Here is a 15,195-nt window from a genome sequence, read left to right on the forward strand (position 1 = left end):
CTGGGGTAAAGATGTGGGGAACCTCATGAAAGACCCCCCTAAAGCTTATTTTTACCAGCTTAGGTTAAAAACTTCCCCAAGGCACAAATTCCTTTCTAGCCTTAGTATCGCTGCCACCACCAAGTGATTTAAACAAACATTCAAGGAGGGTCACTTGGAGCCCTGCCTTCCCCAAATATGCCCCCAAACTCCTATACCCCCTTTCCTGGGGAGGCTTGAGAATAATATCCTCACCAATTGGTACAGGTGAACACAGACCCAAACCCTTGGCTCTTAAGAACAATGACAAATCAATCAGGTTCTTAAAAGAAGAGTTTTAATTAAAGAAATGGTAAAAGAATCACCTCTGTAAAATCAGAATGGTAGGTACTTTACAGAATAACAAAAGACTCAAGAACACAGAGGATTTCCCCCCTAGGCAAAACCTTAAAGTTACAAAAACATGGATAAACCTCCCTCTTAGCACAGGGAAAATTCACAAGCTAAAACAAAAGGGTAATCTAGCGCATTTCTTTTCTGCTATTACTTACTATTTCTGCAAGACTAGATGCTTAGTTCAGCTATATTTAAGATGATGCAATTTCCCTGCCTGGTTTCTTGGCTGGCTCTGAGAGACATAGACCAAAGCCTTCCCCCACAGATTTGAAAGTATCTTCTCCCCTTATTGGTCTTTTTGGTCAGGTGTCACCCAGGTTATGTGAGCTTCTTAATCCTTTACAGGGTAAAGAGGGATTTTATGCTACCCTTCACTATATGTTTATGACATGTGTGTTAGCTGCTTTAACAGGATTCTTTCTAGCATGGCAAGCTATTAGTATGAGTTTTATTATATTAAAAAAATGTGACCTCTAGTGGCTGGAAAGATGTTTTAATAATTATGCTATGCCATGTCACATGGTTGTGTATATCATCTTACTAGCCACTTCAGTTGACATAGTGAAATACTAGATGATTGTAATGATCAGAAAAAAAAAAGTTAAGAAATACAGCATTACAATGATACAAATAGTAATACAAGTACTGTGGGACACCGGAGCCAGCAGTTGACGTTTATATTAAAAATCACAGCTCCTCCTCATTTAATAACTTGATGTTTCTCAGGTTAAAAAGTTTGGTGGCGGTGAATATGTAACAACAAAATAAATCAGAACACCACTGATAAATCTGCCTTTTGGTATTATGTGGGCGAAAACTATACAGGTAGAGTACACAGTAGCATAGCAAGCTGAAGATGTGCCCTGATCATTCTGACACAATCATTCTCTGGGCTAAAATGATGCTTAAGTATGAGTTCAGGGTTTGGTTTATTCAGTCCAGGTTATTGCCCAGCAAACAAGAATAACCATAAGATATTTAAATAGTCCTGCAGCCATTATACGCCAGTCCTCAGTGTTCCGGGATTTGTACATCAGTAATTGTAAAGCATCCATGCACTCTGAATGGCAAAGAATTTCATTTCATTGTCATTATAATTCATAGATTCTAAGGCCATTGTGATCATCTAGTCCAGGGGTCAGCAACCTTTCAGAAGTGGTGTGCCGAGTCTTCATTTATTCACTCTAGTTTAAGGTTTCGCGTGCCAGTAATAAATGTTAAAGTTTTTAGAAGGTCTCTTCCTATAAGTCTATAATATATAACTAAACTATTGTTGCATGTAAAGTAAATAGGTTTTTAAAATGTTTAAGAAGCTTCATTTAAAATTAAATTAAAATGCAGAGCCCCCCGGACCAGTGGCCAGGACCCGGGCAGTGAGAGTGCCACTGAAAATCAGCTCGCATGCCGCCTTTGGCACCCGTGCCATAGGTTGCCTACCCCGATCTAGTCCAACCTCCTGTAAAGCACAAGCCAAAGAACTTCCCCAAAATAATTCTTAGAGTGTATCTTTTAAAACAAATCCAATCTTGATTTAAAAATTGTCAGTGAAGGAGAATCCACCACGACTCTTGGTAAATTGTTCCAATGGTTAATTACTCACTGTTAAAAATGTATGCCTTATTTCTAGTATCAGTTGTCTAGGTCAGAAGGTGAGAAGGGCTAAATGGGCAATTATGTCATATGACTGAGAATTTCCTCTTTATTGGTTTAATACAGTTTTAAACTGTTTGCTTTACATAAACAATACTGGAAAATTAAATGGTGCAGAATTGAAAAAATATTGTCACAAAATAATGATGAAAGAACAATTTGGAAAGATGCATACCATGTTTTCTACTCTGAGTTCAAAAGGCATAGGATTGTACACCATCAGCTGAACTTCACATACATCTCCTTGGACCCACTGGAAGTCTGTAAAAAATAATTACACATTTAAAACCGGAAATGACTACCACTGTTGTACCATAACAGTAGTGCTAACTGCTGCTGACATATTGCTACAGAGATGCTAGTACTCAGAGCTATCCCTACAGTCAAATGCAAATTCCCAGATAACCTCCACAACTCAATTTCCTGCTGAAGTATGCACCTTCCCAGATTACTGCAACCCTCTCAGGAGTCTGATTTGTCTTGCGTACCCCCACATTTCACCTCACTTAAAAACTATTTGCTTACAAAATTTGACATAAAAAATACAGAAGTGTCACAGCACACTATTACTGAAAAACTGATTCTCATTTTTACAATATAATTCTAAAATAAATCAATTGGAATATAAATATTGTACTTACATTTCAGTGTATAGTATATAGAGCAGCATAAACATGTCATTGTCTATATGAAATTTTAGTTTGTACTGACTTTGCTAGTGCTTTTTATGTAGCTTGTTGTAAAACTAGGCAAATATCTGGATGAGTTGACGTAACCCCTGGAAGACCTCTGCGTACCCCCACGGGTACATATACCCCTGGTAGAGAACCACTGTGTTAGGAGACTGGAAGTGCAAAGGCTAGAGGTGGATTGGTTACTTTAATGAGCTGGGGAACATACAAAGATAAAATAAATGGCAGCTCTTGCCCCAAAGAGCTTAATCCTATGAGGTACTAAGTACTCTGGCAACAATCCAGAAAAGCACTTAAGCACATGCTTAACTTTAAACACTTGAGAAGTCCCATTGACTTCTGTGGTGACTACTTACATGGATAAGTGCCTTTCTGGATCTGGGCCAGAGTGCTCAGCACCTCATGGAATCAAGTACCAGAATGCAACAGGATGGTAAGGAGTGAACACAACACAGGGACATGAGAGCAGGGGACTGGACTCGATGACCTCTTGAGGTCCCTTCCAGTCCTAGAATCTATGAAAGAATGAGGAAAGAGTGGCAGTAATAGGAACACAAGTTTTCATGTACATGAGCTGAACAGGATTTGGCAGCTTCATTTATTTAAAAAAAAAAAATAAGAGGACCAGTGACACTGATAAATCAGTCACTAACAGGAGACCAGATTAACCATTAGTTGAGGACCTCATGCACTCCCTTTTAATTCTCTTCAGGAAGGAGCAGGTAACTTGGGAGCTCTTTCTTGAGCGTGGCAAGGAAGACTCAGAGCTCAGTATACCATATCAAGTACAGAGACATACCAACATTACAAATTAAATTCATTCAATTTTAGAAGTATAAACAAGCATGGCGATTAAGGGAAAAGGTCGAGGAATAACATTACTACTAATTGGTAGATGCTTATCACAAAGGTCTCACTATAGTAGTAGTTAGAATACAGTGATTCTGGTTGCAACTTGTAAAATATTTCAGTGCTCTGGCTTTCTCCATATTTTAACATACTTTTTAGCACCCCCTTGCCAGGACAATATTAGTAAGTTGACTGCATAAATCAAGACTTGTTGTTTAATATGAAACTAATTCACATGCTGAAATTGGCTGTATTTAATTACACATTCACAACCATTTACTGTCTGATTACATTTTCTTAGCGGTATTACAGAAGGCTTAAGGGGGAGGTTTTCAATGCAAATGTTTAACCCCAATTAATGCTAGTAGGAATTAAGGACATGCACTGTGAGAAGAATATAACCTCTTAAAAAGCATGAAACCTGCAAGTGAAAACTATCAGATAAATTGCTGATTGAATGAAGAATATTTATACACCATAATTTGTGATTTTTTTTGTTAGTACCCAAAATGAAGTAGACGCTTTCCAATTACATCAAGAGGTTGTTACTCACACAGAGCATAGACTAAAACTGAATTCCTTGCAGCCAAACAGTAATTTTTACACTATTTATAAATCAAAACACACAAATACACTACAACCCTCACAAAATCTGGAAGGGTGAGTTACCAGCACAACAACATGCTGAGATGTCAATATTTGTTCATTCCAAGCCTCTCTCAAAGCAAAGACACTCAAATGATGGATTTCAATTCTGTAAGTAACTACTGAAAACAAGGAACCTATTGTAAGCTATCCTATGCAGATCAGTCATCTATTTGGCATTATTAGCAAAGTATATTAGAAACAGCTGTGGACTTGGGATCCAGAAAGGAAAAGGCAATAACAATTGTACAAATGTATTAACAACTCAAAGAAATTTCAATTTTTCTGTTTAGTACCACTATTTATTATTTGTATTATGACAGGACCCAGAGATCCCAACTAGATCATAGCTTCACTGGGCTTGATGCTGTACAATCATCAGTAGAGATAGTCCATGCCCCAAATTGCTTACAATCTAATTTAAGACAAGGCTAAAGAAGTAACAAATAAGAGGGGGGAGGGAAGAGAGAACTGGAACATTAACAAAGAAGTGAGGCGATAGAAGCTAGCATTTTCAAATTTTTTCATAGTGCAGACATTACAATTCTTTCATAGACCATATCTTCATTCATTCACAATTGCAAAGACCATTTCTACTCAAGATTGCAACTACATAAATTATCTACATAGATATTAGAAAAAGGATTTCATATATTTTAATTGTATAAATGAAATTTTGCAACTAGAAAGGAGGAAAGTCAACATTGTATGACTAGTCAATTTGCCATAAAGTACTTGTGAAGTGCTCCACAATCCTTAATTTGAAAACATTAGGTCAAACATGTGTATAGTTTAATGGTTCTGAATCAACTTTGAAAGTTTTTTAAATACCTTAAACAAACTCCTGTGCTACCTTAACATTCACCTCCTTTCCAACCTTCATCCTTCCCTGAAAAACCAAATCCACTTCCAATTATTTTTATATTTCTCCTTTCTATGGAGAACATATACCCAAACACTTCCCTATGCAGCATTATCAGTTTGGCTTTTTTTACATAGAAAAATATCAATTGTCCTCATTGCTCTTTCAAACAATAGACTCCTTCCCTGAAAAAAGAAAGAGACCATTCCTGCTGGATGCCTAGCCAACACAAGGGTTTCTGCAAAAAAAAAAAACAGGAGTACTTGTGGCACCTTAAAGACTAACAAATTTATTTAAGCATGAGCTTTCGTGAGCTACAGCTTAAATAAATTTGTTAGTCTTTAAGGTGCCACAAGTACTCCTGTTTTTTTTGCGGATACAGACTAACACGGCTGCTACTCTGAAACAAGGGTTTCTATCACTCTGTTTGTTGCTGCCCAGTGCAGGGGTGGATCCTTGCCAGTGTGAGCTTCAATAGGACAGACATCAATGAACAATTATTGTGTACATGCTCTAAGGTCATTGTAGTCCAGGACTATAATGGTACTGCCAGAGCCTGCCATACCTAACCCTCTGTTAATTTTCCCTCCTCATCCCCCATGAAAGAGTCAATTGTCCAGCTCCACAAACAGTGTACTGAGGTCCAAAATTGCAGACATCCTTAGGATTTCTGAGACAGTAAAGGGAAACCTGCTGGTGCTGCTGGAAGCAGATGGGATGGTGAAGCCATGTAACACCAAATTCCTGGCTCCATGGAAGGTTAGGAGCAGAGGGGTCTTGGCTACCTCCATTTCCTACCTCTTAGTGATCCTGACAGGCCCAGCTGACAAAATCATCCTTCCTGGAGCCTTTTTAAAGGGCCACTCCACATGACAAAACTTTGTGGAGGGATTTAGCCCATATTGCACTGTTGGAAGGAGAAGGGGTAGCTGGAGCTACATCTTCTCAAAAATACTAGCTTTGCAGGGAGAAGTTTGGGGATTCATCTAGCCCCTGCCACTTACTAACAGCCACTACTAATGGTGTACTAGTCAAATAAAATTATGAAACATTATTAGGTGGTTCCTACCGGGGATATATTAGCATCTGCAGAAGTAAGAATGTACAAGTCAGTATTTTATAACACTAATCACTTTAACTGGGTAACAAAAATCTCTGGTTTTATTTCTCATAACAACCATGATACTAAAGCTATTTAATAGGACTATAATAATCCAATGTAATATTTAAAATATAATCAATTTCAAAAAAGCTTATCAGCTTATGAGAGCTAAAGAGCTGTAAGCAATTTCTTAATACTCTTCTCAAGGGCTCCATTTCCCTTTGGGTTTTCACTAATACTTGACTTCCTTTGCTGTAATGATGATTTATTCAATTATACACTAGGACTCATCTGCAAAGTAATACAAGGTAATGAACCAGGATTATTTGTAACAACTTCAAGAAGCTACCAGTTTAGAATATCACAAGAACTATCCAGTAAGAATAAATTGATGATTATTTTTTCTACCTATAGTTAAGTAAATTAAATATATTTCTTCAAAGTACTGGCTTTTGTCATTGCTTGAAAGAAGTACCTTGAATATCTTGCTGGATATTTAAGACATGATCAAGAAGCAGTGGCGGAACCCACAAGGCAGCACAGGGGGTGGTCATCCTCCAAACACTCTTTAAATGTATGTATGTATGGTGCCTTTTCAAGCATATTTCTCAATTGAAAAAAACCACCACCAATGACCCATCCCCTCCCCAACCTAGTTAGAAAACCTGGCTTCGCTAATGGCTTTGTTCCTTGTATGTAGGGTGACCAGATGTCCCAATTTTATTGGAACAGTCCCGATTATTGAGTCTCTCTTATTTAGGCTGCTATTACCCCCCACCCCGTCCCGATTTTTCACATTTGCTGTCTGGTCACCCTACTCGTATGCGTTGAATTAAAAAGAACTAAGACCAATAATGTAGAAGTAATTTGAAAAATGGGTATACTTTACAATGTGTATACTGAAGGTTTGAGCTTTCAAAAGGTCACAACCAGCCTGCATATCCCCTTAGGCCTGGTCTACACTAGGACTTTAATTCGAATTTAGCAGCGTTAATTCGAATTAACCGTGCACCCGTCCACACCATGAAGCTATTTAATTCGACATAGAGGACTCTTTAGTTAGACTTCCGTACTCCTCCCCGACGAGGGGAGTAGTGCTAAATTCGACATGGCTATGTCGAATTAGGCTAGGTGTGGATGCAAGTCGACCTTAGTAGCTCCGGGAGCTATCCCACAGTGCACCACTCTGACGCTCTGGACAGCAGTCCGAGCTTGGATGCTCTGACCAGCCACACAGGAAATGCCCTGGGAAAATTTGAATTCCTTTTCCTGTCTGGCCATTTGAATCTCATTTCCTGTGTGGACGTCATGGCGAGCTCAGCAGCACTGGCAACGATGCAGAGCTCTCCAGCAGAGGAGTCCAGGGAATCTCAGAGTAGAAAGAGGGCCTCAGCATGGACTGACCAGGAAGTCTTGGATCTCATTGCTGTGTGGGGCGATGAGTCTGTGCTTTCGGAGCTGCGATCCAACAAACGGAATGCAAAGACCTACGAGAAGGTCTCCAAAGCCATGACAGACAGAGGATACAGCCGGGATGCAACGCAGTGCCGCATGAAAGTCAAGGAGCTGAGACAAGGCTACCAAAAAATCAAAGCGACAAATGGACGCTCCGGAGCCCAGCCCCAGACATGCCGGTTCTACGCCATTCTCGGTGGGTCTGCCACCACTGCCCCACCAGTGTCCTTGGACTCTGACGATGGGATAGTGTCGACGGCCAGTTCCTCGGCGATGTTCGCAGACGGGGAAGATGAGGAAGGAGATGAGGAGGGGGGGGCAGTCGACAGCGCTTACAACGCTGATTTTCCAGACAGCCAGGATCTCTTCATCACCCTCACTGAGATCCCCTACCAACCCTCCCCAGCCCTTACCCCAGACCCTGAATCAGGGGAAGGATCAGTCTGTAAGTGCTTTAAACATGTTAACATGTATTTTTAATGGAGCAGGAATAGTTACTAGTTGAAAAGAAGGTCAATATATATGGGGATAGAACAGAAATCCTCTTGGGAGATCTCCGAGAAGCTCTCCTGGAGGTAATCGAAAAGCCTCTGCATGAGGTTCCTGGGGAGAGCTGCCTTATTGGATGCTCCAAGGTAGCACACTTTTCCGCGCCAGGCTTTCATCTGGTACTCCGGGACCATTGCCTCAATGAGCATGGCAGCATAGGCCCCTGGTTTGTGCTCGCTTTCACGCAGCATGCGCTCTCTATCTCTTTCTGTGACCCTCCTCAGGGTGATCTCGCTCGGAGACTCCTGCATTTAATTAGAATTTTTATGGCTGACCTGGAACAAAGGATCTTTAAGGTCAAAAAAGCAAAAAAAAAAAAGGAAAAGAGAAAAGAGAGAAAGCTGAGCTCCAGTTCTGCTGACACCATTTGACACCAGATTCAAAACAAAACAAAAAAAAAAAGCAACAATTACAGAACCAGTTTCTCCTCCACCAGTTTCTCCTCCTCCTCTTCACACACACCACATCAGAACCCCCTCTGATTGAACTCTAATTACTAACCTCTGCTTCTCTTGCTTGCTATATGCTAATAAACCGCCCCCTGGATTCCACCCACACCATAGAAGAAAAGTGTGTATCACCCACCCAGCTCATGCTGCAGAACGTCTGTTAGTCTATAAGGTGCCACAGGATTCTTTGTTGCTTTTACAGATCCAGACTAACACGGCTACCCCTCTGACATTTAATTAGAGTAATTTGTGTACTATTAGTTTTGGGAGTGCTTCACTGTTCCTTTGCATAACAAGAAGCGTCACTTTACAGCCACGTGGTGGAGGCTGCAGAGTGGCAGCATACAGGGATCTTTCCCAGGGAACAGACGTGAGGGGGTGGAACAGGGGCAGAGTTTATGCTTTCAGGATTGCCTGCAGCAAGAGGACAGTGGTATACATTCACTTTTAAGCAGCCAAAAGTCTTTGGCTTACCATGCCTGGCTGCTCCACGGATTCTGCTGTCCTGCCCCGCTTGTCTGATCTGCAGTGCAATCCCCCAGGCAATGAAAGCGAATTCCGAAAATTCGAACTTTCCCTGAGTGAGTGCGCATGAGATAGGTGCTGTGCATGGTCTTGTTCACAGAGACTGACTAGACTATGTTTCTTCTTTGCAAAAATGTATCTTTGTAAGGAATTCACTCCCTTTTTCCCATCACACAGCTGCAACTGTATCCCGACCTGCTCCAGCATGCCCCTCACAGAGGCTGGCACAGATTAGGCGGCGCCAGAAAAAGACATGGGACGAGATGTTCGCTGAACTTATGGGCTGCTCCCGAGCCAAGGCGGCCCAGCAGAGCCAGTGGAGGGAGAACCTCTCTCAGCAGCAGCACTCACACAGCGAACGGGAGGACAGATGGCGTCTGGAGGACCAGCAGGCGACTCAAACGCTGCTTGGGCTAATGAGGGAGCAAACGGACACTCTCAGGCACCTTGTGGATGTTCTGCAGGACCGCAGGCAGGAGGACAGAGCCCCCCCCGCAGTGTATCTGCAACCGCCCTCCCCCGCCACAAAGTCCAATACCCCCCTCACCCAAAATCACAAGAAGGAGGTGCGCCAAGGGCGGTGAACACTGTCATTCCACCCCAGCAGAGTGCTCAAGTACCAAAAAGCTCTCATTCGCTAAATTTTGAGAAGTTCTTCCCTTTCTGGGTCACCCAAGCCCAAATCCCAGTTTCATCCCCTAACTGTGTAGTTGATTATTAAAAATAGTTTGCTGTTCATTACTGTTTCCGTCATGTTTCTTTACAGAAGACTTTGTGTGAAGGGGTGGGAGGGGTTTGGTAATTGCATAGGACAGTCACCATTACCAGGGTACAGACACGGGGGCAGGATCTACAGCAGGTCACACACACAGTGCAGTCACTAGGCACCCTGGTCAGTCTGGGAGGTGTTTTTCATGTTCTGTGCATAGGTGGCAGGTGCCCTGCTCCAGCTATATTTGGAGCTGGGTCTCTCCCCCGACCCTGCCTGGATCGGGCCCTGGCCCCGACGGGTCTCCCCCCGCCCCGCCACGCTGCGTCCCTGCCTGACAGTAGAGTGGCTGCCCGCAGAAATGCTGTCTGCTGCCCCAGGGTCCTAGCGCCTGCCATCCACAAATGGCAAGGCAGGCTGCCCTTACCCTGCCCTTCCACCATAGCCCTGAGCCTCTCCAATGCCCCAAACCCTCAGTCCCAGCCAGAGCCCTCATCCCCCTACACCTCCTCCCCCTTCCCACACACCTCACCCCTTCCTATGCCCCCACCCCCGAGCCTGCACCCTTCACCCCTTCCTGCACACCCACCTGTAACCGTCCTCCCCCCAGTCCTCCCCCACTACAAGGCCATATAGCCCCCGCACACAAAGTCCCAAAAAGGAGGGATGGCAGGCTCCGTTGAAACAACCAGTCCGGCACTGCAGACCACTCTAGGAGCAGGTGCCTGTCATTCCTTGAGTGTAGAAGCAGTCTGTACATCACTGCACACCCTACCCACCACAGTCTGCGTCCCTGTTTCAACCCTTTAACGCGAATTCATTAGTAAAGAAAACGTTAATTAACAATGTTCCATTAACTTTATTTTTAAGCGTGTGTTGGAAGGGGGGAAACGTGGTGAATGGGGTATGTAACCGCAAAAGAAAGTCAACAGTAACTGAAACAGGGGCAGGTTCAGCTTCTCTGTAAAGAAACTGAACGGTCACAGGTTACCCTGCAACCTGAGGAATCAATCTTTCAAAGCCTCTCGGATGCACAGCGCTTCCCGCTGGGCTCTTCTAATTGCATGGGTGTCTGGCTGAGCGTAAGCAGCAGCCAGGCGATTGCCTCAACCTCCCACCCCGCCATAAAGGTCTCCCCCTTGCTCTCACAGAGATTGTGGAGCACACAGCAAGCTGCAACAACAATGAGGATATTGGTTTCGCTGAGATCTGAGCGAGTCAGTAAGCTCCTCCATCTCCCCTTGAGACGTCCGAAAGCACACTCCACCACCATTCTGCACTTGCTCAGCCGGTAGTTGAAGAGTTCCTTGTCACTGTCCAAGGCGCCTGTATAGGGCTTCATGAGCCAGGGCATTAGCGGGTAGGCTGGGTCCCCGAGGATCACTGTAGGCATCTGCACATCCCCAACAGTTATTTTGTGGTCCGGGAAGAAACTACCTTCCTGCAGGCATCTAAACAGACCAGAGTTCCTGAACACACGCACGTCATGAACCTTGCCTGGCCACCCGACGTTGATGTTGGTAAAGCGTCCCCTATGGTCCACCAGTGCTTGCAGCACCATTGAAAAGTAGCCCTTTCTGTTTATATACTGGCTGGCCTGGTGGGCCGGTCCCAGGATAGGGATGTGAGTCCCATCTATAGCCCCACCGCAGTTTGGGAATCCCATCGCGGCGAAGCCAGCTATGATGACCTGGAAGTTTCCCAGGGTCACTACCTTTGAGAGCAGTAGCTCAACGACTGCGTGGGCTACTTGCATCACAGCAAGCCCCACGGTAGATTTGCCCACGCCAAAGTGGTTCGCTACTGACCGGTAGCTGTCTGGCGTGGCAAGTTTCCAGAGGGCTATGGCCACTCGCTTCTGCACAGTCAGGGCTGTTCACATCCGGGTGTCCTTGCGCTTCAGGGCAGGGGACAGCAAGTCACACAGTTCAAGGAAAGTGCCCTTACGCATGCGGAAGTTTCGCAGCCACTGTGATTCATCCCAGACCTGCAGCACTATGCGGTCCCACCAGTCCGTGCTTGTTTCCCGGGCCCAGAATCACCGTTCCATAGCAGGAACATGACCCATTGCCACCATGATCTCCACGACGCGGCGTACCGTGCTTTCTGTGGTCTGTGCCACTCTGTGACTTCATGTCCTCACCACGCTGTTGTTGCCTCCTCGCCTGATTTCTCAGCATCTGACTGTTGAAGAGGTGTACAATAAGGTGCAAGGAGTTGACAACGGCCATAAGTGCAGCGATGATCGCAGCGGGCTCCATGATGGCAGTGGAGTGATATGGCGTCCGCGCTGTCACTAACAGGAAAAGTGCGCGAACTGATTTCCCGTCGGCGGGAGTGACGGTTGAATGCTGACAGTTACCCAAGACCACGTCGACACAGTTTCCCCCCCAGCATGCATTGGGGGGAAATCCCAGAATTCCAATGGGCAGCGGAGAGTGCGGGAACTGTGGGATAGCTGCCCACAGTGCACCGCTTCCAATTTCGACGCTTGCCCCGTTAGTGTGGACTCAGAGTCGAATTAGTGTCCTTAGTGTGGACACACAAATTCGACTTTGTAAGGTCGATTCTACAAATTCGAATTAACTTATATCCAACTAATTTGGTAGTGTAGACATACCCTTAGACTGGATCACAGAATGACTAGAGAAACCAATGTGTGCCCTCTTAAACGTCTCTTGAGTACACTAGATCCTTAAATATAACAAAAAAACTATTTTACTACTGACTCCAAGAATAATCTCCATTATACTCAGAGAATAATGTTGAGCTCACACAGGTTCTCTGATGGATTTGTTAAGGAATGAGAATAGCAGTTATATTAAACAAGTTTGGCAAAACTCCTCAAAAAGTGAAAGACTTTTATAAATGAAAATCTAACTGAAAAATGCACATTGTCTAGGAGGAGGAGAGAGGCAGACCAGTTGAGTCTCTGGTAAAGATAAAAGGGGCAAAAAATATGGGTGATATGAGTCTACTATAGACCACCAAATCAGGAAGAGGAGGAGGAAGCATTTCTAGAACAACCAACAAATATCCAAAACACAAGACCAGAGCCGTCCCTTGGGTACGACAAATTGGGGCGACCGCCCCAGCCTCATGCTTCTTCTGGAGGCCCCACAGGCAGGAAGGTGAGGTGGGAGGCGAGCGCGGTGAGGAGGCAAATGGGAGGCAAGCGGCAGGCAGGGAGGAGCCCCCTGTGACACGCTGTACCTCAGGGGGAACACCCTACACCCCCACGTTCGTCTTTATAAAATGACTGTGTGGTATCCAATGTAAAATTTGTGATGTTGAGTGCCTTCGGAAGGCTCATAATACACTGAACATGCTTTTTATAGTGATGTTATAGTAATTGTCAGTCATGTTATAGTTAGGTTATAATTTCATGTATATAGTTACGAGGCTGAAAATGTATCCTCATGGTTTAAAGCAAGCCCATGCAAAAACCCTCCAAGAACAGACAGGCAGTTCACACCTAGTCAAGGCATGGATGAGAGAAACCCAGCCTGGCCTCACAAGAACAATGGATGCTGGCTTAGGCAGCAACAAAAGAATCTGTTAGGGCTTGGCTACACTTGAAAGTTGCAGCGCTGGTGGAGGCTTTCCAGCGCTGCAATTAGTAACCGTCCACACCTGCAAGGCACATCCAGCGCTGCAACTCCCTGGCTGCAGCGCTGGCTGAACACCTGGTCTGGTTGGGGTGTAGCGATTGCAGCGCTGGTGATCCAGCGCTGCTCGTCAAGTGTGGACACACACCAGCACTGTTATTGGCCTCCAGGGTATTAGCAGATATCCCAGAATGCTTTTATAAATTACTCTCTTTGTTTTGTTATGCAGCCTCTCTCTGTTTTGTTGTGAACTCGGAGCTCCGTTGATCCCGGAGCTGCTTATCTAACACAGCTCCTGTTTGCTGTGATCAATCTGTACCTGGCTGTGAACAATCAAATGAGATAATGAGGCAGGCAGGGAGTGAGTGTTTGCTTGACAGAGAAACAGCAGGGAGTCGGATGCAGGCTGTTTGCAATTAAGAGTTAAGACTAAGGGATCGGAAACATTTACTGATTTTTCAAGGCAGGAAGCTAAACACACAGTGTTGGCTCCAAAAATCCACTCTCTCTCCCCCAGCTCCCTGTCACACTACACCACCCCCCACGCCCCTCTTTTGAAAAGCACGTTGCTGCCACTTGAACACTGGGATAGCTGCCCATAATGCATCACTCCCAACAGCGCTGCAAATGCTGCAAATGTGGCCACACACCAGCGCTGGTAGCTGTGAGTGTGGCCACACACCAGCGCTGTCCCTACACAGCTGCACGACCAGCACTGTAACTCCCAGCGCTGCAACTTTCAAGTGTAGCCAAGCCCTTAGACCCTGGAGGGATTCACCTCCCCCTTCCTTTGGGCAGTCAGACTGTGATGAGGTAATGCTCACCTGACTCTGAGGGGCGGGGTTAGGGAGGGCAAAGCCAAAAGGAAAGAAAGGACATGATAAAAGGGAGACATTTTGCCATGCTCTCTCTCTTCCACTTACATGTAAGACACCACCACCACTAAGCAACTGAACCGCTGATCAAAGGGGAGAGGCTGGCTGAAGAGCCAGCCTGTGGTGAGAAGCATCTAAGTTTGTAAGGACACTGAAAGTGTTAAGATCAGCTTAGAATGCATGTTGCTTTTATTTCATTTGACCAAATCTGACACTGACTTATCATTTAACATCTATCTTTACAGTTAATAAATCTGTTTATTTGTGCATTTGGTTTGAAGTGTGTCAAACTCCCCTTGGGAGAACAAGCCTGGTACACATCAATTTCTTTGTAAAAACTGACAAACTCATAAGCTTGCAGCATCCAGTGGGAATAACTGGACAGTGCAAGACAGAGGTTCCTATGGTTGTTTCTGGGACCGGAGATATTGGCTAGTGTCATTTGCTTGCAAGTAGCTGGGAGCAGCTTACATGACAGAGGCTGTGCGTGAGAGCTTACAGTGATGCAGCTGCAGCGTTGTAAGCTCTAGTTTAGCCACTCTAAACTAACGAGAGAGAGCTCTCCCGTCGACTGACTTAATACACCGCCAACGAGTGGCGGTAGCTATGTCAGCGAGAGAAGCTCTCCTGCCAACATAGCATTATCCACACCAGCGCATAGGTCGGTGTAAATTATGTTCCTGAAGGGGGTGGCTTATTCACACTGCTGAATGACATAAGTTATACCGACATAAGTGGTAGTGTAGACGTTGCCTTTGTTTCAGAAAGTGGAGGAAGTAACCAGGTGGACAACCCTATTAAACTTGATTCTAACCAATGGGGAGGAATTGGTAGCCAATATAAAGATGTA

General features: G+C 44.6%; 1 protein-coding gene across 11 annotated transcripts in view; it reads right to left on the bottom strand.

Annotated features, from left to right (window-relative positions):
• TRAPPC9 (trafficking protein particle complex subunit 9) overlaps positions 1-15,195 on the bottom strand; it is an 825,958-nt gene that overhangs the window by 728,298 nt on the left and 82,465 nt on the right. For all 11 annotated transcript variants that reach the window (XM_039525295.1, XM_039525292.1, XM_039525294.1 and 8 more), the window contains one exon: positions 2,201-2,286. In XM_039525295.1, the coding sequence (XP_039381229.1) occupies positions 2,201-2,286 (86 nt within the window). The remainder of the gene's footprint in view (positions 1-2,200; positions 2,287-15,195) is intronic.

This window comes from Mauremys reevesii, linkage group 2 (assembly GCF_016161935.1).
Source record: "Mauremys reevesii isolate NIE-2019 linkage group 2, ASM1616193v1, whole genome shotgun sequence".
NCBI lineage: Eukaryota > Metazoa > Chordata > Testudines > Geoemydidae > Mauremys > Mauremys reevesii.